This window comes from Narcine bancroftii, chromosome 13 (genome assembly GCF_036971445.1).
Source record: "Narcine bancroftii isolate sNarBan1 chromosome 13, sNarBan1.hap1, whole genome shotgun sequence".
Taxonomy (NCBI): Eukaryota; Metazoa; Chordata; class Chondrichthyes; order Torpediniformes; family Narcinidae; genus Narcine; species Narcine bancroftii.
The window spans coordinates 28,413,290-28,438,608 of record NC_091481.1 but is presented as its reverse complement, the minus strand read 5'-3'; the positions used below and the strand labels follow the sequence as shown (position 1 = coordinate 28,438,608).

Genomic DNA, 25,319 nt, shown 5'->3' with positions numbered 1-25,319 from the left:
ATGTCATGCTCATCGGGACTCGTGGGGGAGCTCCTAAACTATTCTTTGTTATTCCAGCATACTGGGCCCCAACAAGACACTCACTTTCCATACCAAGGGAATACTGATGGAATAACAGGTCAGTAATTGATTCATATAACCTGTCTTTATATTTTATTATGCATGTAGTACTAGTACAACATTATACATAGAAGTGTAGTATAGTTGTACTACTCATCTCATCGCTCAATCAAGGCTCAGGCCTCGCAGTAGCGGAAGTACCGCATTCACCCAATCTGCAGCAGGGTCTCGGGCTCTACCAGACCTAATGCTACCTGTTAATCATTGCTTGCATGTTTGTACAAAGCGCACTCAAGTCTGAGCTTGAGGGCTGCCTCCTGTAGCAGAGCTCGGCTCCTGCAGCGCTACCGTCACTCACGGAAAAGTCAGGGACAACTGATTTAATTAACCCTGGACTCTGCCATGGGAGCGAAGTAAGTGATCACTTTAATTATTTTATTTATGCTGTTTAAATTACGGATGACAGAACAGTTTCTGGAAATTGTTCTGTACCCAGAGCTTGCAAATTGCAATGGCCACTGAATGGTTGAAAGGCAGGGGTATTTCAAGTCAGATTGTATGTAGCTTGTTATAGAACATCCACTGCTGGAATCCCCATGCTTTTGCTAACCATGTCCTTCCATCTTCATGGAACGTCGTGGTGGGTTAAAAGATCCTGCCCAAGGAGTATTTCTGAGTGGGGGCTGCAGCCTGCAGATGATACAAATTTACAAACTATTATTGACAGGCATCCGTGGTGGAGTCAGTGAATGGCTGTGTGGTGTATATTATCGATCTTCTTGAGTGGTGGCAAGTTACATGGTGAGTTACACACTACTTGATTCTTGTGCAGAAGAGCAAGACACATCAGTTACTAATTAATGTTAAACCACCGTGGTACAAGCTGTGGTGGGGGTGTGATCTGCAGCAGAGAGCTGAACAAGGACAAACTGCCCCAAATGCAGCCCTGTGTCTGAGCCCGGCGTGAGGTCCCTGCCAACGGCCAGCACCAATGCACCCCACTACTGGCCCAACCCCTCCCCTCCTCATGCACCCTCTTCACCAGACTATTGCCACCCAGCCCATAAATTCTAAGCTGTCATCGCCGAGTACAGTGTAGACACACACACTCCGAGTACATTCCCAGCGGATAAATTTAGAATATGTGAGGGGAGCGCATCACCTGGGGGGTCAAAGTTGGGGGGGGGGCTTACTAAAGCTCAGCCTAAGGGCCTGGGTGGTAGTTAATCTGACATGGCCCATGCCTGCGCACCCCATGTCTGCATACCCACACTGTGTCAACACACTCACACCCACCCTGTGCCATCCCAGCCCCATGTTCACACCCCCTCCTCCATCCCAGCCCCATGTTCACACCTCCTCCTCCATCCCCCACTGTGCCCATACTCACACCCACCCTGTGCTTATATCCCCACCCTCACCCTGCGCCCATCCCTGTACCTACCCTGGCCCTGTGCCTGCACAACCCTGCCCTGTGCACCCCACCCTGTGCCCACACACACCCACCCTCTTCCTCTACTCCCACCCTCGCCCTGTGCCCCCCCCCGCCCTGTGCCCCCCCCCGCCCTGTGCCCCCCCCCGCCCTGTGCCCCCCCCCGCCCTGTGCCCCCCCCCCGCCCTGTGCCCCCCCCCCGCCCTGTGCCCCCCCCCCGCCCTGTGCCCCCCCCCCCGCCCTGTGGCCCCCCCCCCCGCCCTGTGCCCCCCCCCCCCGCCCTGTGCCCCCCCCCCCCGCCCTGTGCCCCCCATGCCGGTGCTGACATGCCGCCCTTCTGTCTGAACCTGGCATCATCGTGGCCGTTGCACTTCCATCAACAGTTCCGGCCATGTCAAGCAGGGGGAATGATGGTGCTACCAGGAACAACGTCCGCGTCTCCCTCTCGCGCCGTTACCCACAATGCCTCGGGCTGGCGGACAGTCGCCGGCGTGAACTTTGAACCCAGGCCGCACGCCCGCCCGCGGGAGCCGGCGCGCGGGTGCGTCATGTCGGCGAAGCCGCTTCGAATGTGAGTGCGTGAGGCTGCGGCCCGGGTGGGCGGCGGGGCTCGGGGCTCCCACTCCCACTCCCACTCCCACTGCCGTCAGTGCCTGCTCATTCGGGTTGGTCAACACTGGCGGCCTGCGCTCGGGAGCGGACCCGGCCCGGGTCAGGTGATGGTGCCGCCGCCGCCCGGGCTCATGGGCAGCAGGACCGGGCGCTCGTGGTTGACCTGGGTCGGACCGGGCGCTCGTGATTGACCCGGGTCAGACGGAGCGCTTTGCTTGTATTTGACCGGGGTCGGACCGGACGCTCGTGGTTGACCCGGGTCAGACGGAGCACTTTGCTTGTATTTGACCCGGGTCGGACCGGGCGCTCGTGGTTGACCGGGGTCGGACCGGGCGCTCGTGGTTGACCCGGGTCGGACCGGGCTTTCGTGGTTGACCCGGGTCGGACCGGGTGCTCGTGGTTGACCCGGGTCGGACCGGGTGCTCGTGGTTGACCCGGGTAGGACCGGGCGCTTGTATTTGACCGGAGTCGGACAGGGCGCTTGTAGTTGACCGGAGTCCGACCGGGCGCTTGTAGTTGACCGGAGTCGGACTGGGCGCTTGTAGTTGACCGGAGTCGAACCGGGCACTTGTGGTTGACCCGGGTCGGACCGGGCGCTCGTGGTTGACCCGGGTCGGACTGGGCGCTTGTGGTTGACCCGGGTCAGATGGGGCGCTTCGCTTGTATTTGACCGGAGTCGGACAGGGCGCTTGTGGTTGACCCGAGTAGGACTGGGTGCTTGTATTTGACCGGAGTTGGACAGGGCGTTTGTGGTTGACCCGGTTAGGACCGGGCGCTTGTAGTTGACCGGAGTCGGACCGGGCGCTTGTAGTTGACCGGAGTCGGACCGGGAGCTTGTAGTTGACCAGAGTCGGACCGGGCGCTTGTGGTTGACCCGAGTCGGTCGGGCGCTTGTGGTTGACCCGGGTCGGACCGGGCGCTTGTAGTTGACTGGAGGTGGATGGGGCGTTTGTGGTTGACCCGGGTCAGTCTGGGCGCTTGTAGTTGACCGGAGTCAGACCGGGAGCTTGTGCTTGACCTGGGTCGGACCGGGCGCTTGTAGTTGACCAGAGTCAGACGGGGCGCTTTGCTTGTATTTGACCGGGGTCGGACCGGGCGCTCGTGGTTGACCCGGGTCAGACGGAGCACTTTGCTTGTATTTGACCCGGGTCGGACCGGGCGCTCGTGGTTGACCGGGGTCGGACCGGGCGCTCGTGGTTGACCCGGGTCGGACCGGGCTTTCGTGGTTGACCCGGGTCGGACCGGGTGCTCGTGGTTGACCCGGGTCGGACCGGGTGCTCGTGGTTGACCCGGGTCGGACCGGGTGCTCGTGGTTGACCCGGGTAGGACCGGGCGCTTGTATTTGACCGGAGTCGGACAGGGCGCTTGTAGTTGACCGGAGTCCGACCGGGCGCTTGTAGTTGACCGGAGTCGGACTGGGCGCTTGTAGTTGACCGGAGTCGAACCGGGCACTTGTGGTTGACCCGGGTCGGACCGGGCGCTCGTGGTTGACCCGGGTCGGACTGGGCGCTTGTGGTTGACCCGGGTCAGATGGGGCGCTTCGCTTGTATTTGACCGGAGTCGGACAGGGCGCTTGTGGTTGACCCGAGTAGGACTGGGTGCTTGTATTTGACCGGAGTTGGACAGGGCGTTTGTGGTTGACCCGGTTAGGACCGGGCGCTTGTAGTTGACCGGAGTCGGACCGGGCGCTTGTAGTTGACCGGAGTCGGACCGGGAGCTTGTAGTTGACCAGAGTCGGACCGGGCGCTTGTGGTTGACCCGAGTCGGTCGGGCGCTTGTGGTTGACCCGGGTCGGACCGGGCGCTTGTAGTTGACTGGAGGTGGATGGGGCGTTTGTGGTTGACCCGGGTCAGTCTGGGCGCTTGTAGTTGACCGGAGTCAGACCGGGAGCTTGTGGTTGACCCGGGTCGGACCGGGCGCTTGTAGTTGACCAGAGTCAGACGGGGCGCATGTGGTTGACCCGGGTCGGACCGTCTGGGGCGTTTTATTGTGGAGAGATTTAAATGACCAACATGCCAGTAGGCCAGGAGCCTATCCAGGAGCAGGGTGACATGTGCCTACACCATGCTCCTGTGGATCCTCTCAACACATCATCTCTTTAGTATATCTATCTTTGCTTTCTATGTTCGAAATAGGAGGCAGTAACACGAAGATAGATTTGAGGCTTTAAAATCTTATCCTGCTGCTGAGAGCAACTAGGAGAAAACTCTTGAAAGAAACGAGGCATAGGCTTGAAAGTCTCGTTGATTGGAGAAAGTGTTTATGAATCTGATCAATAAATTAAAAACTTGTTTGTGCTTGGGTATATCCAGAAAGCCCATGTAACCGCCAGTGACACAAGAAAAGCTGCAGATGCTGGGGTCGAGTGAAATGCACAAAAGTGCTGGACAAACTCAGCTGGTCACGCAATTGGCCCAAAATGTTACGTGGCTTGTTGAATTTCTCCAGCACTTTTGTTTATTGGTACATTCATCCAGTCCCTGATTTGCATTTGTTCAGATTGTAAGAGATATAGTGGTATGGCTTGTGAATTGCTTGAATTAACTATATGAATGTATAATTTATAGTATATTTTGCCATGAGGGCAGCATGTGTTTGTTACTTCTTGTCTTCAATAACATCCTTTATGCCTTCCTTGATGAAGGGCTCAAGCCCAAAATGTTGGTTATGTATCTTTCTCTTTGCTATGCAAAGTACACTGTTCGACCTGCTGAGTTTCTCCAGCATTGTGTTTTTACTTCTTCCTCTATTCCTTGTCTTCAATGACATCCTTTACATATTTATATGAATGACAGGTAGTTCTACTTTATTACTTTTTGAGTGAATGGTTTATTTTAAAATTCTGTGACTGCGGAATTTGGGCCCAAGATGGCGGCGCCTATGTTTGGCAGCAGCCATGAGGGGTTGCAGAGGACTGGCTCAGGGCACAGTGATAGTGGTGACGGACCAGCAAAGGGCTCTGAGGCTGAAGAACATGCAGGCAAAGAACTATTAGTGACTCCAAACGAGGAACCCACGCAGGCTGCAGGCAGCTAGTGACTGCATTAAAGGGACTCACACCAGGTTGGGACTGGCTCAAGACTAGCTAAAGAGGTACCAGGTATCAGAACCAAGATGCAAGAGGGTGCCAAGGGTGATGAGGGCTTCCTAATCGTGTCAGAGGTTTGGATCTAGAGCACAGGTTGCCAATGGTTTGGACTCATGGCTGTGTGACTCCAGAGGCTGTGAACACACTGGAGGCAAATCCATGGACACAGTAACTGGAGTGGACCCTCTTTTTCTTCTCTTTCTCTGGCTGTAGCAATTTCTTCTGATGGTTAATCTTTGTCTACCTTGCGGTAGACTAAAAGAAATTTTGTGTAATATTACATTTGCTGTTATATTACATGACAAAAGATCTTGAACCTTGAAAAGTTTTGGAAATTGCTCCATCAGGAGAGATTGGTCATTTTATTTAATGCTTCTTAACATACTGAATAGTTGATGATGAGAAGTCCTGTTACCAAATTGGTATTTTGGCTTGTATTGAACAATATTTTTTTAATTTTACTTGTAATTGACAACCATTTTCTGCTTTATCCAATGACAAGGATGCATTAGTGTAACAAAATAACGGTGTACATTTCTTTAACATTTCAGATTGGCATGTGGCGATGTTGAAGGGAAATTGAATGTATTGTTCAACAGAGTACGGTCAATTCAAAAGAAAAGTGGAGCTTTTGATGTGAGAACATTTTTTGTTTATAAACTGGTTTTGTTAAGTGATATTGTGCTAAAAGTAAATATAGAAATATTGCATGTATTATCAAGCTGGTTACTGTGCATTTCATTGTAATTTTGTGCCAAGCTGTGCTGGTCATGACTAAACATGTACATTTTACTTTAATTTAGGATTTTTTTTTTCCTTTTGCCTTGGTTAAAAGGTAATTTGTAAGTTGCATTTCAAAACATCCAAAGCTTGTCCTTAACTGGTGTAGTATTCAGTTTTATTATGGATGGTAATCTTTCACACTGCCGATTCCATGTGGGTTAACTGGCTAATTTAGCGGGTCTGTGGTGAAACATCCCAACCTGGCGAGTTAAATTCAGCCTTGCTCTGACAGTTGGTGGGGGCAAGTGTCAGAGCCTGGCTGAGTTGACTCACTAATCGCCTTCTGGCGGTGTGAAAACACAACCTGCCCTCGCATTGTCACTGCTGGAGGAGGGTCTCCCCTTCAAATGCCGGGTTGCCGATTAGCCAGGTTAATCATGGTACAGTGGGAAAGGGTGTAAGTTTTCCTGCTTCCTAGGAGGGTTGACAGTGTGAAAGGGGCTTGGCAGGCATTTGTATTAACACCATATTCTCTATACAAATGTATGTTGTAGCTAAATCTTGAATTCATTCTTAGCATGTTCTGGAGATTGCAATACCTGAATTGGAAAGTATTGCAGGATTTGTATTCTGGATTCATGACCACATTAAAAATATTTATTTTTAAAAATAGGGCAAGCTGCTCTTCTGAATATATTCTATGGTTTTTATCTGATTTGGGAAGAAAATACATTGCATTTGAAGATGAGCTGATGAGCAGTGATGTTTTTAATTGTCCTTTCAGACAAACCGAAATACAACAACTTTCTGTTTATGATTCTCTTTTCTCTCTATTTGGTACACTAGCAATGCAATTAAAATTTTAACAGCATTGAGCAGAATTTGTGTGAAAAATTTGTTAAAAGTTTTGTTTTAGTGGTATACTGGTGAATACACAATTTGGACTGGAAATTCAGTAATTACAAAGTTCAAGTACATTTATGAATTAGCTAATCTGATTTAAAAACTGGACATGTTCAAAACCATTTCAGTTAACTTATTTTAATCAGCATTATGGAGGGGGGAGAAATTATGCTTTCATCATATTCACTTTTATATTTGTAGCTACTATTGTGTGTAGGCAACTTCTTTGGAACCACAGCAGAGGCAGAATCAGAATGGGCTGAATACAAATCTGGAGCCAAGAAAGGTAAATGAACAATTATTTGAACATATCTGCTTTCTTTTTGTGAATGAGTCTTGGTGTCCAGAGCATGATTCCATAATGTTGCAGAACATCCGACCTAAGTGAAGGACCTTGCTAAGGGGGTAGAAAATCATTTTAGACCACTTTTGTTTTGTGAACTGTGCAACAAAATCCAGATTGTCATCAGTGTCATCAAGTTTCACCTTGTGCTCATAGCAAATTCTGGATCTGATAGCGTGATGTTGAAACATAACAGTAATGTCAATGTAAGGTGGGAGGAATTTCTACTGAGAGGTGCAATATAATAATTTAAGTGAGTGAAAATTTGGCTACTTAAGTAATCTCTATCATCGAAGCTACTGTGCATATTTGATACTCCCAATTTGTTTTCTTTAATAGTTACTGGTTTCAACGGGCTGTCAGCTGAATGAATGAAGCATTTATTGTTATGTACACAAGGTATTGCAGCTTGCCAAGTACATAGACCTGCTAACAATAATGATAATAGACCGCCAAAAAAAGTTATTAATATAAAAGGAAGAGTGGAAGAAAGCTTAATAAGTTATTAAATGTACAAACAACATGGTAGATCTGCATTTCCTTATCTGTAGATTTTATTTTTTTGGATTCTACTTTTTTGACATGTATGGATTTTTTTTCAGCTCCAATGCAAACGTATATACTGGGGGCCAACACTCAAGAAATCACAAAGTATTTCCCAAATATAGATGGATGTGATTTGGCAGAAAACATTACATATTTAGGTATGTTTAATATTCTTGTAGATGTGGACATGCTTTACATTAGCATTTTATGATCCAGTGAACATATTTAATGCCAAACCAGTTAGCTTTGGAATACTACACTCCTATAGGTCGGAGAGGTGTTTTTACAGGAACATCAGGTTTACACATTGCTTATCTGAGTGGTACAGAAGCCCCAAATGAGCCTGCCCCTGCTTACTGCTTTACATCTGAAGATTTGACAACATTGAAGAGGTCACTAACTGCTAATTCCAAATTCAAGGGTGTGGATATTCTACTGACATCACAGTGGCCAAAAGGAGTATGGCGATATGGAAACAGCCTGGTCAGTTTATTACCTTCAGATGATTTAAATATTTTCTAAAAAGAGCAACTGAAAATTGAAATAGCATCAAATTGAAAGAAAGCTTATTAAATATATGTACTCGAGTATTTTAAATGAAGTAATTGTAGAATTCAAGCTGGAATATATTTATTAATTGCATTATTTAAAATAAAGTAGAATCATTGGGCAAGAAAATAAATTTTGTATTTGTGAACCTTCCCAGTAGCTTGTCTAAATTTAAGGAAAATTGCATACTACAGTAAAACTGTGATAATAAGGGACAATATATCATAGAAGACATTTGAAAGGAGATTGTCCATGTTTGGCAAAATGGTGAAGCTGGAGATGTAGGCTGCCAGTGCTGGTATCTGAGAAGAAGAGAAAATGACAATAGTGGTACATTGAGATACTAGATGGAACCGGAGGTAGGGGGAAGGAAATGTGGGTTAAAAAGGATGAAACTAAAGAGGGAGAGGGATGAAAATGGGGTGCGAGAAGAATAGGACCTCAGAAGAGTGGGCAGGCGAGGCAAAGATTTGTGTGCAACTTCCTCTACTGCATTTGGTGCTCGCAATGTGGAAGCCTCTACGTGAAGTCAAATACAGTCTTGGAGCCCATTGAGCAGAGTATCTGGGCTGACACAGCAGTGGCCATCCAGAGCTTCCGGTCAAATGCCATTTCAGCTCTCCTTCCCACCCACACCAACCTATCCATCCTTGGCCTTTGCTACTACCAGAGTGGGTTCCATTGTAAACAACACCTTTTCCTGCCTGAGCAATCTTCAGACCAGTGGTATGAACATTGAAATTTCCACTTTCAGGTAACTTGACCCCTCTCACTCCTGCTGAGCTACCTCCATCCTTCCTCCATCCAGCAGCTCAGACATTTTCATCGCCACCCTCTTTTCCCGCACCCTGCATGACTCATCTTCCCTTTTGTGTTTGTCTCTCTCTCGCATGCTCTCTCACCTTCCAATCAACTGTTCATTCTTCCCTGTTTCACAAATCCTTCACTGGCCCCTGTAGAACCCCTCCCATTCTTTCCTCATATTAGCTGTCTCCTCTTGACACTGTCTTGATGAGGGTTTCCAATCTAAAACTGACTTTTTTTTGTCCTACTGATACTGCTTGGCCTATTGAATTCCTCCAGGAAATGTTGTTGCTTCAAGTTTATTAGAAAATATTTTCATGAAATAATATCTTAATAAGGAATAGTAAACAATAGTCTGAAAAATAAGCCAGTCTGGCACTGAAGTCTCAAGTGTGCTGCATTATCAATGGTTTACTGTAGCATGTGATGAATTTCATACAACTAGATTTTTTCCACTTTTTGGGGTTGCATTTGTGTGTACATTGAAATAATTTGAATATTTTAATATGTATTGAAAATTGTTAATACATGTATAATGTTTAAAACATATGTATGGCTAACTATGTCAATATCTTTGACAGGAAGATATTGATACAAAATCATGTGGCTCTTTGGCCATAGCAGATCTTGCATCTGTGCTAAAACCCAGATATCATTTTGCTGCATTGGAAGGAGCAAACTATGAAAGATTACCTTACAGGTATCATCGTGTATTCAATCATTTCATTCTGTTGAAATGTACTTGTAAATTCCTATATTAATTGCAGTTGTTTTCCTGCATTCATCACTTGCCATTGTTTTTTGTGTGGGAGCTAACAGAACCTTGTTTAAATACATTTTGCACTACAAATGAAACTGAAATGAAACTATCTGCACTTTTGAAGCTATTTAAGTAGAAACACTTCAACATGAGATTATTCTTATGAATTTTAGTATATTGAATTGTAATGTAGTTATTTAATTTGGTTGTTTTAACAGAACAAACAAATCTAGTTTCTAAATTATTTAAAGTTATTTAATGTTGGCTGCTTATGAGAAGTAAATTGGATGCTCATAACAAATGAGTATAATTTTTGATTTAAACCCGTCTCAATAGATAAACTGCATCATCTTAACATGAAATAAATAACTACTGCAATTACATTACAATTGTTATGTACTAGATCAGCAACAATGGAAATTCACCAAGACAATGATATCGTCAGAATCATTTTTATTAATAACACACTTCTTAACTCTAAACTTAACTATAACTGAACCCCACTATGCACAAATGTGTGTGTTTGTGTCAAATCCCAAACCATTACAGTTTAAGCTTAATTCTGAAGACATGATTTTAAAGTTCAGTCTCAGAAAGCTTTTGTGTTAAAACTCAAATTCTTTAAATCGTTGCTCAACAGCAATTATGGAGTAGACGTGAGACATCAGACCTCAAAACTCACAAATTTCTTGTAGAGTAGTTTCCAGAGAATTCATTATTCATACGAATAATTTCCCCCTCTTGCATGGAGGTTTGAGTACTTGTTTTTCTTCCACGCTGATTTCACAAACCCAGGTAAGGGTTACATGAAGTGTCATGTAAGAGACAGTCAGAAGTGGTCATTCTCTTTCGAAAGCCACTTATTCTGTGATCTCCTTTGACCAGAGGTAACATGTAACAGTACCTTTCTGGTTACCATATCTTCAATCCTGTGTGACTTACATGATAGGCAAGCACCTTCAGGATGGTAAGGCATCTTCTGGTTTCAGTTTGAAATTAGTTCCTTAATATTCAAAAATGAAGTGTCTACCATATGACATGACATCATTCTTGTCTTTTGAAGTTTCTTCTAAATTACTTCACATCTATATGCTGCAAGCATATGACTTTATTTCTTCCAAACGTTTTAGAAGCTAATATGTCTGCGAACCATCTAGCAAATGGCTTCCTTGTATGCACAGCTTCCATCTGAGTTTTCATTCTAACAACATAGGTAAACAAGCAGAGTCTTTTGTTTAATTAGATGTCCTCCTTGAGCAACCCCAATGTTCTCGATATTCCAATGAACAAACTCTTCTAGTTTTATTGGGGTTGCTTTACCAGATTTTGTGATTCTGAAAATGGTTTCTGTGTGCAAGGGTGTGTTTGTGTCCAAAACCACAAAATAACTTTGCTAAAAAATATATAGTATTTGATAATTAAAGATTAATAATAACAGTTTGTCACACAATGGATCATTTGTAAACTGCTATTAGTTTGAGCAGAAACTTAACCATAAAATCTGCATTTTTGAATATAATTTTCAAATTGGCAATTGTAGGTAATCAGAAACTGAATTATTCAAAGGTTGTCCTGACATCCATTATACATCCTTGAAGACAAATAATGTGGTATATTGCCATTTGAAGTAAAAGAATACAGGTCCATTGGTTTTTAAGTATCAGAGCACTGCTGTACGTTTGGACTGTAGGATTAATTCAGCCATGTCTGATTTCGACCTTGAAAGCCATCTGTCTGTTAGAGCTTTGTATGTTATAGGTCAATGGATGATAAGAAGGAATGTCTATCCTTGTCTTCTGTTACCTAGTCCAAATGGAAAATTGTACATGAACCAAAACAGCCAGCTGCAAACCAATAGCCAGCAATGATTGAACCTTAAATCTTGCTCTGTATAGCTTAATATTGATACTATATTGGAGCTCGAGGTGCGTATCCTTCTGAACACAAATTATGATTCAATTTTCTTTTTTTTTTAATTTAGAAACCATGTAATACTACAGGAAAATGCACAGCATGTCACCAGGTTCATAGCATTGGCAAATATCACCAATTCTAGTAAGAAGAAGGCAAGTAAACAAGATCCTGAATTATTATCACAATTAAGCTTTGGCAGAACATGTCTATTTGCATTTTGAATGTTCGTAGTGAGTTTATTTCTCATTTTTTTTCTAAATTAGTGCACATAAAATATCATTTGATTCTAATAATATATGCTTATAAAGTAGTTGCACTCTTTGGTATAACTCATTTTGGATCAATTTAAATAGTGAAGAGAAACCTCACATGTGCTCATTAAGCATATGAGGCTTGTGACAGCACAATTTTTGTGTAATCTAATAACTTGGGTGTCTATAGAGAGTTTACTATCAGCTGAAAACTGAGCAAATGGAATTTAATCCTAACAAATGGGAGGTGATGGATTATGGGAAGGCAGACAAGGAGAGGATATGCATATGACATATTGTTCCTTTCTCCTTGTATACTGTTCCTTCCTCAGAGTGATTAATGTGAATAATTGTGGACCAACAATTGATCCCTGTAATAATCTGATAGTAACTCCTTCCATTTATTCTAACTCTGTTTTCTGTGTGACAGCCAGTTTTGAATCCATTCTAACAATCTTCCTCCAATACCATGTTTTATTATTTATACAAAAACCTCCCATATGGCACCTTGCCAAATGCCTTTGAGAAATCTAAATACACTGTGACTACAAATTCCTTTCAAACCTTCCTGTTACATGGTCAAAGAATTCAAACCAATTTGTCAAACATGATTTCTTAAAACTATTTTGACTCGATTTAATTATGTTCAGCTATCATAAATAATGAGCTATTTCCACTTTGATATTTGAATGTAACATCTTTCCAATAATAACAACTGTTGATCTAACTGGCCTGTAGTTTTTGGCTTCCGACAGCTTTTGAACAAGGGAGTCAAATTGACTATTTCAATCTTGTGATATCCTCCTAGTTCAGAAAGTTATAAAATGTTTCAGTCAATGGGTTCATAATTTCTACAACATTTGGCGATTACATTTTTCTTTTTCCAGTTGAATTGCTCCCTGTGCTACTGGAGACTTTGTGTCCCCTGCAGTCCCAAATTTCAACAAGACAGAGCAGGAATTTTGAACTTGTTGGACAGGGTAAAGGGCTAAGATTCACCTGGAACTGTTCTCCAGATCCCTACCTGGCTCTTTAGCAGTCAAACTTTTTTCTATAACCATTTGCCAATTTAGAGGGAGTTAATCAAAGGAAATATGAATGCCTCCTGAAATACCTTATCCAAATAATTCTCCCCCTCCCTGATATGTCACTGTTCTAGCCTTAAAGTGACTTGTTACTAAGTAACCACTGATGGAAATTTAAACATTTTGCTAGAACTTGTCCCTGTTTACATTTCTGTTTTTTGTATGATTTTTTTTCCAGGGATAATCACAAGATCAAATGTGTTAACATGTTAATTGTTTATTTTTTTTTCCATTCACAGTACTTGTATGCATTTAATATTATACCTATAAGTTCCATGGATCTAACTGAATTAGTGAAACAGCCTCTTGATGTCACAGAAAGTCCATACAAGAAAATAGCCAAGGAATTTGAAAAAACAAAATTAGGAGAATCTGCATCCGTAAGTGTGTGTGTGCGTGTGTGTGAGGGTTGCCAGGTTTGGCGCCAGATTTTTAAAAAAATTTAAAAGTTGTTTAAAAAGAACAAAAGAGAGCCACAAAATTTTCTAAAACTGCCAACTGTGTGTGTCTATTAGAGCAAGTCCTATTAACTGAACTTAGGTTAAACAAAATCAGAAAATGCTGGAAAATCTCAGCAAGTCAGGCAGCCTCTATAGAAAGAGAAACAGTCCAAATTTGGGGTCTATAACCCTTTGTTAGAGCTTAAACTTTGTAAAGTTCCATTTCCTCAGGAACAAGTCCTGAAAGATATTAAATATTTGGTTGCTTCTTGGTAGTGTAATGTGATCAATAATTTTAAAGGCAATTAATACTTTTTTCATCTCCAGGGTCCCTAATGTAATCTATATATTTTTTAACCATGTATAATATCATAGCTTACTGAATTCTGTGAACTTTGAAACAAAATTGTTTTCAACTTACTCTAGATTCATTTGCTTTTGTACGCTGATGTGAAATTCCTTTATTTCATCTTATTTGATCCATAATATTATTGGCTTTTTTTGTCACTCTTAATACACTTAATGTTATTTTAAAGAAATATTTGAGAAAATGACTAGAACAAAGTTTGTTTTTAAGTCTATTTGAAATGGAACCAAATTAATACATGGAAAATGTCTATAGCATGTTATTTATCCTGAAAATTAATCTATGTATTTATTAAAGTTGAGATGAATATGATACTTATTAAGTCCATTGGAATGCAGTGGATGTAATAAATTTGGAGTTTCAAAAGTGGCCAATAAGAAATTTCTTTCAAGATTTAAAATTAAAAAAAAGATCCATCTTGTCAAGTGGAGGCTAAATGATAGAGAGAGGATCACAGAACATTACAGCACAGAAACAGGCCCTTTTGGCCCTTCTCGTCTGTGCTGAACTATTTTTCTGCCTAGTCTCTCTAATCTGCACTCAAAATTAGAGTAAATTAACATTTCTCACATTCTGTGGCTAACGGTCTCTTGACATGTCTTGGGATTAGAGCCTATAGCTGTGATAAAAGGCTTGTCAAAAGAGACATTAGGAATAGGGAAAATACTGGAAATTGTAATAAAGCATGAGATCTTGACAAATAGAGAAGGGGAACGTATTTGATTAATTTATTAGGTAGAAATCGGATAGAATACATATGGAAAAACCAGTAAATGTGATATTTTTGAATCTTCAGAAGACATTTGATCAAATTGCACAAAAGAGCTTGATGCACAAAGTTAGAGTACATGGAATTGTGGATAATATTCAAGCAGAAACTGACAGTTAATGCAAAAAAAAAACCCAGAAATATACATCTTTTTTAGACAGACAGGCTGTGATTGATGCAGGATTCAGTGTTTGTGTTTTTGACATCTTTGCTTTTTCAGAATAGCAGAATATTGAGGATTTGCTGGGGGATTAATAGCCATAAGAACGAATTAGGACAAAGTCCACTTGCTTGTGTTATTCCTTTTCTATAAAAGATTCTATTGATTGATGTCTTCTGATCGATGTATTTTAAATCACATTTTTATTGCTCAGGAGAATGCTCAGTTCTTCTTTGACTTAAGTAAACGAGAGGGAAAGAAAAGATCATCCGGAGAAGGAGGACCTCCCTCTCATCAATCAAAACAGCCTCGAAAGCCACGTAAGTAAACTTTGGACCTTGAGTCCTTCTCTATTCCAATCAGGAAAATTAATAGCTAAGTAAAATGTTCAAAGGAAATCCATGAAAATTTTGATGTTTCTGTCTTGTGAGAATAACATGATATCCCATTGATATGAGAGGCAAAGGTTTGAAAACAATTGTTGGAAAATCTTTTAAAAGTACTTTTTTTTAAAAAGTGTGATCACCATCTACTTTTGTACAAAACCTGTCAACTTTTTGTTCTACTTTGTCTATTAGCAGTGATGGATATTATTCTCTTTTAAATCATTATTCTACACTCTATAAATTAAAAACTAAGAATTAGGTATTTACTCTATGACTTGTGATATCCATAATTAAATCTGAGATATGCCATAGTTTTCAGCTATTCCAAAAGAGACTTGGGCATCTTTTCAATTTGCCTTAAAGTTGAGCTAAATTGCTTGTAGGATTTACAGTTTAAATCCTGTGGCTCTTTCAATTCAATGGGCGATTACAACTTTGAGCTGTTTATTTGATTAAAAATTTTTTTTTTAAAAAAACAAGACATATTGCCTCGCATGATGTATGATTGGGCAGGTTGCATTTTTCCTGGGTTGTCAATGCTGAGCACCATAATGCAATTTGAATTGAAGAAGAAACCCAGAGCTTGAGCAGAACAAAAGCCAGAGTAATTGAGAAGTTCAATAATTCTGACCTGATGCAAGGTTTTGACCTGAAACGTTGAACATTCCTTTTCTTTCTTCCTAGTCCCATTGATGTCTGTCATCCCACTGAGTTCCTTAAGAACTGGTTTTTATATTTGGCTCCAGATTCCAGCATTTGCATTCTTTTGATTCTCCAAGTAGTTCTGTTATGTTTCTTCAAATGTTTTCCCAGCCTGTGCAAATTCTTGCCCTCTTTTCAGCTGTTTGGGTGTGAACCTAAATAAACATCGTACTTCAGTTTTGGTTGTTATCTTATTAGCTGGATGAATTTTATTTTGTGACTTTTTTTTAAATTCCAACTTTGTTGATCAAAGGTATCATCGAATAGATTGTGCTTTCAAGTATTCCTCCCCAGGAAAAAAATATAAGTGTAATTGAAGCTACACTTTAAAAAAAAATCATACCTTTATGGATAAGGATATATTTTCTTATGGATTTGGAAATCTTGCATCAATTTTTTTTAAATGGGAGGAGAAAATGTGGAGTTTGGGAGAATATTTTCATGTTTCATTAATTTCTGAAACCAGATGATTTATCAATTCTACTTTTTACTTTCAACTTTTTTGGTGTCGTGCAATTTTTAAATAGTGGCACCCTGAAGAAATATTTAATTTTTCCCTTTCTTGTGATATTGTGATTGTTGATTTGTGAAGCACATTTCCTGTGGTGGTAACTATTACTTCGCAAAGCTGCTGCAGGAGGAATACACATTCTTCATTCATCACCTAATCGGCATGGAAAGTGACAAAACAGCATTTTTAAATCTTTCTAGCTTTATTGTTGCAGTAATCCAAGAAATATTGTATGGAGGAATCCATCACTGCTGTCTGCATCCATAGTACTCTGAAGACGGTTTTCCATGCAACACAGGACATGTACTGATTTGTGCAAAACCTCATCTTAAACATGTTCAAAATTCTTGAAAGGATAAAACTTAGGATGGGTGAAAAACCTTTGGGAGGACATAAAAGTACAGGTACTCCCCAACTTACGACCGTAATTCAGACCAAAGGATTGGTTGTATCTCAGAATGGATGCATGTTGGAATTGCATACATTTGTTTAAAAAATATAAAATTTACGCATTTATCTTGTACTTGACAAACTATAACAGATATACTGGGTATGTAAGAGCTAAAATGTGCATACATGTTAGTCGACGTCCCAGGGTCTGTCGGCTGGGCATGCCCATCTTTTTTTCTGTGCGCATGCACGAGTCTTCGATTGGTGCGTACATGGTAGGTTTGCATATTGGTGTTTGGTTGGCACATGCGCGAGAGTTAAGGGCGTGAATTCACTATCGTTAGGGCACTTAACTCTCGCACATGTGCCAACTGAACTCCAATACATGAGCACAGGAATCAAGATGGCTATGCCCAGCCTATGCACCTCTGGATACCAACTGACAAGAATGAACATTTTGGCTCTTGCATGGCCTTATCCCTGCTATAGTTTGTCAAATCCAACTTAAATTGTATAAATTTTATATATTTTTCTTTTTTTTAACAAATATTTGGTCGTATGTGTGGATGGATGCAAGTCACATAGGTCACAAGTCAGGAGTACCTGTACTGTAACAGTGTTGTGTGTCAATTCATAAATCTTAATGTTTGATTTATTATTTGAAGATATTGGTTATTGTGAGTTTCTTAACTCCCTGTGTGTGTACTTTATGCATTTGTTCAAGGTTTATGCATGTGGCAAGGTTAATTTCACTTTGGGATTTTATTTCCTCTTTAGCTAAGCCAACAAGCCCTTGCTGGTTCTGCCTTGCTAGTCCTGAGGTAGAAAAACATTTGATAATCAGTATTGGTACACATGTAAGTACTGTTTATTTGTTTCAATGCCCTTTGCCTGAGTATTTTGAGGTTAGTTGTCACTGGGGTAAAAGAAAAGTCATTAACGTCATAGTTAATTACTTGAGCATCTGCTGTGATGGCATTTCCTGCATTCTGATGCCAAGCCACTATTTGCTCTCTGTAACTGTACAGTTAGGCAAAATGCAATCTTTTTTGCTGAAATCACCCTGCATCCAGTGGTAATGTTTGTCAGCTGTCGAGGCTGCATGTAAACTAGGCGCTTGACCTACTAGTACAGACTAGTGGTGAGAAAATAAAATTGTGACTTTGGGATAGCTATGCATTTACAATTATATTATTTTTGCCGGCTTAAGTGGCTTTGATTCCTTAACAATTGGACCCTCCAGAGAATTTCTTGTGCTAATGAACCTAATTTGCGATTGTAAAGTCCACGGTCCTATTCATCTTTTTTAATGTGATTACCACTGAGGTCCTCTCTCATCTTCCTGTTACATTCTTTAAATCTATAAATGTGTTCCTTAACATTCTAATAGCATTAACACAGATTAATAAACAGTAAAGCAGTTAAACACCTCAAAGGAAATAAGTTATCACAACAATATAGAAAAAAAGTTCCACACCTTGAGAGATTATGTGGTGCTTGAGCTTTTCTCAAATGCTGCTTGTATTGATGGAGATGAGTATAATGCCTGGTCTTCTTGGGACCAACCACTGTTGCCTTGAGTAAAGAAGGCTGGGAGATAGTGGCAGGAAAAGTGCATGGGATGTGCTATTTTTCCTGGTTTTGAGGCTGTTTGAAATCTGTATAACAAAAAAAAAATTGTGGATATTTAGAAGCAAATTAATGGATAATGAGGACTGGGTGCATGCTTTTATGATATAGAAAATTAGTTTTTAAGCAATGGTTTGATGTTGATATTGTTTTTGCTAATTCTGATTGTATAAAATGGTTGTTTGTCTATCCGTGCTATAGTTTGTCAAATACAACTTAAATTGTATAAATTTAATTATCCAACACTCTAATTATCCAAAATCAGATTATCTGAAATTCTCATTTATCTGAAATTTTTCTGGTCCCGGAAGTGATGTCTGTTTGGCTCTGAAAAATCAAAAATCCTCATTTATCTGAAAATATTTGAAGCCGAACGATTTAACTTATTTTGTTCAGGGTTTTTTTAAAAGTGAGAATTAAACATTATTTCATGCTTAAAAAGCCTTCCCTTGTTGTTTAAACACTGTTATACGTGATTTGCTGTTGCTACTGGGCTGTTTTTTTAAAATAAATGACCAATTATCTGAAAAAATTGCTTATCCAAAATAGGCCGGTCCCGACCATTTCGGATAATCGGATTTGTACTCTATAATTATCATGCAAGCTAACTACAATTCTCTCAGATTTATTGGGGGGTTTTTTCCACCTTGTTCTGCAGCTTGTGTTTTATCAAACACGCATATATATTTAAGATTTTCATTGGTCCAATGAACTGCATGGCAACTTTACCATCCTGCTTGCTTTCTGTTTGTATTCCTGCTATTGGAATTGGTCTCAATAAGATGCTGTTTATGCTCTTCGAAATGTATCTTCTACTATGCTTAACCAATGACCTGGGTTCGAATCTAGCGCTGTCTTTAAGAAGTTTGTACGTTCTCCCTGTGTCTGCATGGGTTTCCTCCAGGTTCTCCGGTTTCGTCCACCACCGTTCAAAATGTATGGGGGTTGTAGGTTAATTAGCCTATTTGGGTGCCATGATTTCATGGGCCAGAAGGGCCTGTAACAGTGCTGTATCTCTAAAAATTAAAAAAAAACCATGATGAATATTTGCACAATGTAATTGCCTGTGCATAGCCTCATGCATTCTTTACTTCACTGTGCACATGTAGGATAATTTTGAATGTAGAGAAATTTGTCATTAACCATCTTCTAGCAACTACTTGTGTTCTCTTTTTAGTGTTATATTGCCCTTGCCAAAGGTGGCTTATCCCCTGATCATGTGCTCATTTTGCCCATTGGGCATTATCAGTCAATGGTAGAGCTTCCATCAGAAGCCATTGAAGAAGTAGAGAAGTGTAAACTGGCTTTGAAGAAGTTTTACAAGAACATTGGAAAAAGGTTTGTAATGTTTGAGAGGAACTACAGGAGTCAACATTTGCAGCTGCAGGTAATTTCCAATATTTGAACGCTCTTATTCTGCAAAATAGCAATTGTTTACATGTTAATGTAATGATACCCACACTCCTGTTCGGCTCCGAATCATGGGTCCTCTACCGGCACCACCTACGGCTCCTAGAACGCTTCCACCAGCGTTGTCTCCGCTCCATCCTCAACATCCATTGGAGCGCTCACACCCCTAACGTCGAGGTACTCGAGATGGCAGAGGTCGACAGCATCGAGTCCACGCTGCTGAAGATCCAGCTGCGCTGGGTGGGTCACGTCTCCAGAATGGAGGACCATCGCCTTCCCAAGATCGTATTATATGGCGTGCTCTCCACTGGCCACCGTGACAGAGGTGCACCAAAGAAAAGGTACAAGGGCTGCCTAAAGAAATCTCTTGGTGCCTGCCACATTGACCACCGCCAGTGGGCTGATAACGCCTCAAACCGTGCATCTTGGCGCCTCACAGTTTGGCGGGCAGCAGCCTCCTTTGAAGAAGACCGCAGAGCCCACCTCACTGACAAAAGGCAAAGGAGGAAAAACCCAACACCCAACCCCAACCAACCAATTTTCCCTTGCAACCGCTGCAACCGTGTCTGCCTGTCCCGCATCGGACTGGTCAGCCACCAACGAGCCTGCAGCTGACGTGGACTTTTTACCCCCTCCATAAATCTTCGTCCGCGAAGCCAAGCCAAAGAAAAAGAAAGAAGAATGTAAGATGGATTTTTATTGGAAAAGAAAGTAGCATTTGTCATTTATTTTCTAAATTGAATCATTCAACCCTTAAAAATGTCTAAACACATTTTAAAATTTACTGTATGGATGTTGTGGCTGCTCTTAACTTGATTGGTTTTGAAAGCACCAGGCCAGTCTTAAAGACACCACACACAGTAACATTGAGGAGAAGACTGCAGTAAAGGAATACCAAGTCAGCATATTCCTTTGACATTTAGTTTTGCTAACTCGTACATTTTTATTTCATTAGTTTAAGTCTGAAATAATCCCAGATATTCTCTATTTGATATGACGACAAACTTTCCTGAGGGAGTAAAAATCCCAGTGATGTACTTTGTCCTGACACTTTAAATTAGTTGTTGACTAGATCAAAAAATTAAGCATTCCATATAAATTCCTTTTTTATTGTATTGAACATCATTAAATAATAATATTTCCATTTAGGTGGTTCCTGTTCCTGTTTTGTGCTGTACTACTGATGAAATTAAAGAGGCTTATGTTGTACAAGCTGAGGAACAACAGATGGAGCTCTTGGAAATCCCTGAACATTCAGATCTGAAGCAAGTGAGTTCTGGAAACCTTCAGATACTTGTAATCTAAATTCCAAAGTATTTAAGTTAAGTGCAACGTTTTTTTTCTTCCAGAGAAATAGATGGTATGTACAAGAAATTAAAAGGCAGGATAAAGAAAGAGGTTGATAACTTTCAGAAAATCTTTACTTTTAAGGGTTGGATACCCTTTGACAAAATAATATGCAAATGCATTATGGTGAGGACTAAAACTTTATTTCCATTTAAGGGCAGATTTAGCAAACTTGGAACATTTGAATCTGCCTCCCCCATTCCCGTCCCCAGTGTTTTCTCATTCCCAGTCACAGAAATGTTTTAGTTCTCTATGAAATTGCCTTCACTCTGTGTTCTCTGACTCTTGACATTGTTCTGACTTATTTTAAATACTTTTGGTTCCCTCAACTTCTGCAAGGAGTAAAACCCCAGCTGCACCAATCTATTCATCCAGCTTTGTTTAATTATCCTGTTTAATTGCACTGTAAACTAATCTCAAGCTCAGATTCTGGGTATAATGAGATCCATTTAAAACTGTTTTCTATCATCCTGGCAACAAAACAAAGGATGGCACAGTGGAGGAGTTCTTGGAGGTGTTGCCTCACAGACCAGTGATCTAGGCTCAATTCTGACCTAGAGCCTCAATTCTGACCTCTGGTACTCTCGGTATGGAGTGTGCACATTCCCCAGTGTCCACATGGACTTCCTTCCCTTGAGTGCTCCTGTTTTCTCCCATATCTTGGATGGTGTTGGTAGATTAATTGGACTCTAAAATCTTCAGTTGAATTTCAGTGTGTACAGTATGCATTGAAAGATGTTCATTCAAACGTCAATGTTAGTGTCAGATTAGTTTTTTTTTAAGTACTTGATGGGCTGTAGGACCTGTTTCTCAGCTGTATTGATGTCTTTAATAATCTAGCATTGCATTAGAGTATTTTAAGGTTGGGAGAGGTTCCAAAAATAAATATCATATTTGTATGTGATCTTCATTACTCTGCTCTACAACTTGCTCATTTATCTTCAGTAATCTACTTTCTTTTAATCATCAAAACAACTGTAATTTATAAATGTTAAGCCTCTTAAATCTATTTCTTGGTGTTCTGAGATTTAGGAATTAGTTCTAAGTGGCTATGATATCAGTTAAGTTAAAAGAAAACTTGGGGCTGCACAGTTAGAGTACAACCCTACCTCAGGATCAGCAACCCAGGTTCGAATACGGAGCTGTATGTAAGGAATTTGTTTGATCTCCCTGTGCCTGTTTCTTCCCATGTTCCAAAGACACACAGGGTGAGTTGGTTAATTGCATATATTTGGGCAGTGCAGGCTCGTGGGCCAGAAGGGCTTTAATTACTCTGCTGGGTTTCTAAATTAAAAATTGAATTAAAATATTCCTGAACCTCTACATTTTTGTTTTTGAAGGCTGTGAATATTAAATTTGTGAGCTTATACTATATATGTAGTCATGGAAAAAGATGTGTCAATTATTGGAAGATGGCCATGATATTTTTTTTCTTGGAACCCTGCAACAAATATTACTGCAGCTGTTTTGGAATTATGTTTGTAGGTCATGTTAATAATCAGTCCTGAAAAGTGCAAATGGCAGATCAGTGATTTGTGGTTAATGCACCTGTGCTTTGTAACACTCATTGTCACCACCTTCTGTGGAATGTTAATGCTGTATTTGTCTATGCAGCAAATGTTTCCTGAAGAACCATGAATATTACGAGCTGAAGGTCACAAAAGCAGTATTCATACAGCATAAATTGTGGTATCTAGTGGGAGAATATGGATGGTAAAGAGAGGAGAGGAGCCTTAGGCAGATAGTATAGGTGATTTTTTAAAACAATTTCCTACGGTAATCATAACCAATATAGATGTATCATTTAAATTCATTTGAATCTATAACAAGCCCATATCCAATTCAATACAAATTGTGAAATGCCTTTGCAATTTCATGCCATCCTTAATTAATAGCAGCAGCCCGAATAAAGAGAATATATGGGTATTTGAAGGTATTGAATTGGATCCAAATTTTATTTCATTCGGGGTGTTGCAAATATTGATCTGGATGAGTTGAAGATGGGTTTTAGTCATGAAAGCTTTGATTTACTATTGATCAGATTGCCACATTTTTTTGTCCAAAGCTTTTGTTTTGGCCTCTGAACCTAGACAATAATGTTAAAAGTAATTGAAAAATTCTGTTTACAATTTGTACATCTATTTTGTACAGATAATTCAACCTGGATCAGCATATTTCTATGTTGAGCTGGACAATGGAGAGAAGTTATTTCACAGAATAAAAAAACAATTTCCTTTGCAGTTTGGAAGGTAGGAAGAGTTTGCTATTTGTCTTGAGTATCTAATGTTTGGGTGAGCTCATGTTGCTTAATATACTTCAACTGAATCAAGGGGTGAATCTTGGAAGAGTGGATTGCAGTCTAAAATAGCGATCTGTAATTTTTTGTTAGAGTATAACTAATTCCAATTGAAAAGTATCTAAAATATAACCTGGACCATAAACATCAATAAAGCATCACAAAGAGTGAGTGAGTGTGTGTGACAATTTTCTTGGTGGTTGATTTGACTTTAGGCAGGAAAATGTCTAAAGCAATCCACGTACGTTCTCTGGCAATAAACCAGAACTTTGAACTATTTCCACAAAAGATCTTGATATATTGAGGCTAGTGGGGCTTTATCAGAAATTAAAAAATTGATTTGTGAAGAGAATGTTTTTTTATATAAAGTAAATATGAATTATCTGTGTACTTATGCACATTTGTAACCGTTAACTTTGTATATATGGATATGTACTGTATCTTACAAGTTGTCATGTCTGAATAATTGTGTGCATGTTTGTTCTGCACTGTTTATGACTGGTCAGTGATATCTCAGTATTTGGTGGTTAAACAATGTTTTCTGAATTTCTTACAGAGAGGTTTTGGCAAGTGAAGCTGTCCTGAATATACCTGATAGAGCAAATTGGAGGGAATGTAAATATAGCCGAGAAGATGAAGAAAAATTTGCCAAAACTTTCAGGGAGGGTTTTCAACCATATGATTTTTCCTTGCTTGATTAAATTGATTTATTTATTGCAAATGCTTTCAACAGCATTGGTCAGTTTCTCTGAAAGTTACCTATTTGAGAGGAATTATTCCAGGTGCTATAACTTTGATACAGATATATTTTCATGCAGAATTATAGATGTTCTGTTATGGTGGACTTTGAGACCAATTGTGTACAAAGGTCAGTTTGTAAAATGTAGTGAAAATGGATCTCGTTTTTCCCCGAATGAGATTTAAACCCATTGTTCCTTTTTCAGAATTCATCCCTTCTGGTTTACTAATATAAATAATTGTATGGAAACTTTTTAAAAGGTGTCATTGGAAATTATTGGCTAAATGTGATTCTGGATGATGCAGTTCTAGTTCAGCAATACCGTACTTGGATTTTTACATTTTTTTAATGAGCAAATTACTTTTGTAGGAAGTATATTTACACTGTCCAGTAGATTCACTTGCATTTTTCCTCTTGTGATTTTGATGTAATAAAAATACGTTACAATTACTTAATTTACAGAATCAGTCTCATTAATTGTGTGCACCTGTAATATAACCATGTAACCATTTACGGAGCGGAAACAGGCCATGTTGGCCTTTCGAGTCCGCACCGGCTCATAGATTTTGTGCGCCCTCTTCAGGCATTGGTCCCGGTAGATCTTCATTCAATAACGATGGGAAAAGCTATGCTCCAGAACTATGAGAAATACAATAAACACAAGGTTATGCATGATACAATATAATTCAATACCAACGTATGGAAGAAAATGTGGCTTTCTGGTCACAGAACTATACAGCTCAGAAATAGGTCCTTCATCTGACTGAGCATTTTCTCATGATTTTTTTTCATGTAACAGATCACCATATTGTGTTGAGTGAAAGCATTGGCAACCATCACTAATGTCTGTACTATTTGTAATGTACTTTATGACTCCATAAATCTTCGTCCGCCAAGCCAAAGAAGAAAAAAATTATGACTGTACTATGACGGTACAGTAACCAGAGCAGTCAAGGGGACAATGTGAAACCTCCACACGGTCAGCATAAGTCAGCATTGAACTTGGTTCTCCAAAAGTTGCACTACAATACTTCGCTTATGAATAACTCCCTCTCTGCATGTCTATCACTGAAACCATGAATGAGCAGAATTAGGCCGTTCGG

General features: G+C 40.4%; 1 protein-coding gene and 1 long non-coding RNA gene across 2 annotated transcripts; one reads left to right on the top strand and one right to left on the bottom strand.

Moving 5' to 3' along the window:
• Positions 1 to 481: 481 nt before the first annotated feature.
• Positions 482 to 2,262, bottom strand: LOC138748228 (uncharacterized). The gene is made up of 2 exons (XR_011347884.1): positions 1,840 to 2,262; positions 482 to 750 (listed from the first exon to the last, which is right to left on the bottom strand). It is a non-coding gene; the product is annotated as an uncharacterized lncRNA (long non-coding RNA).
• On the top strand, positions 1,956 to 24,671 carry cwf19l1 (CWF19 like cell cycle control factor 1). The gene is made up of 14 exons (XM_069908049.1): positions 1,956 to 2,063; positions 5,744 to 5,828; positions 7,020 to 7,104; positions 7,764 to 7,865; positions 7,976 to 8,190; positions 9,642 to 9,760; positions 11,802 to 11,886; positions 13,310 to 13,450; positions 15,021 to 15,126; positions 17,573 to 17,652; positions 19,602 to 19,811; positions 20,984 to 21,103; positions 23,333 to 23,430; positions 24,034 to 24,671. Exons 1-14 carry the CDS (start codon positions 2,041 to 2,043, stop codon positions 24,176 to 24,178), a joined length of 1,614 nt encoding a protein of 537 aa, XP_069764150.1. The 5' UTR covers positions 1,956 to 2,040; the 3' UTR covers positions 24,179 to 24,671.
• The last annotated feature ends 648 nt before the right edge of the window (positions 24,672 to 25,319 follow it).

Bases quoted from the DNA above. Each gene is read 5' to 3' on its own strand.
- cwf19l1 (XM_069908049.1), top strand. From the start codon at position 2,041: ATGTCGGCGAAGCCGCTTCGAAT. The intron at 7,866-7,975 runs GTATGTTTAATA...ACACTCCTATAG, and splicing joins AGAAAACATTACATATTTAG to GTCGGAGAGGTGTTTTTACA. The intron at 9,761-11,801 runs GTATCATCGTGT...TTTTTAATTTAG, and splicing joins TATGAAAGATTACCTTACAG to AAACCATGTAATACTACAGG.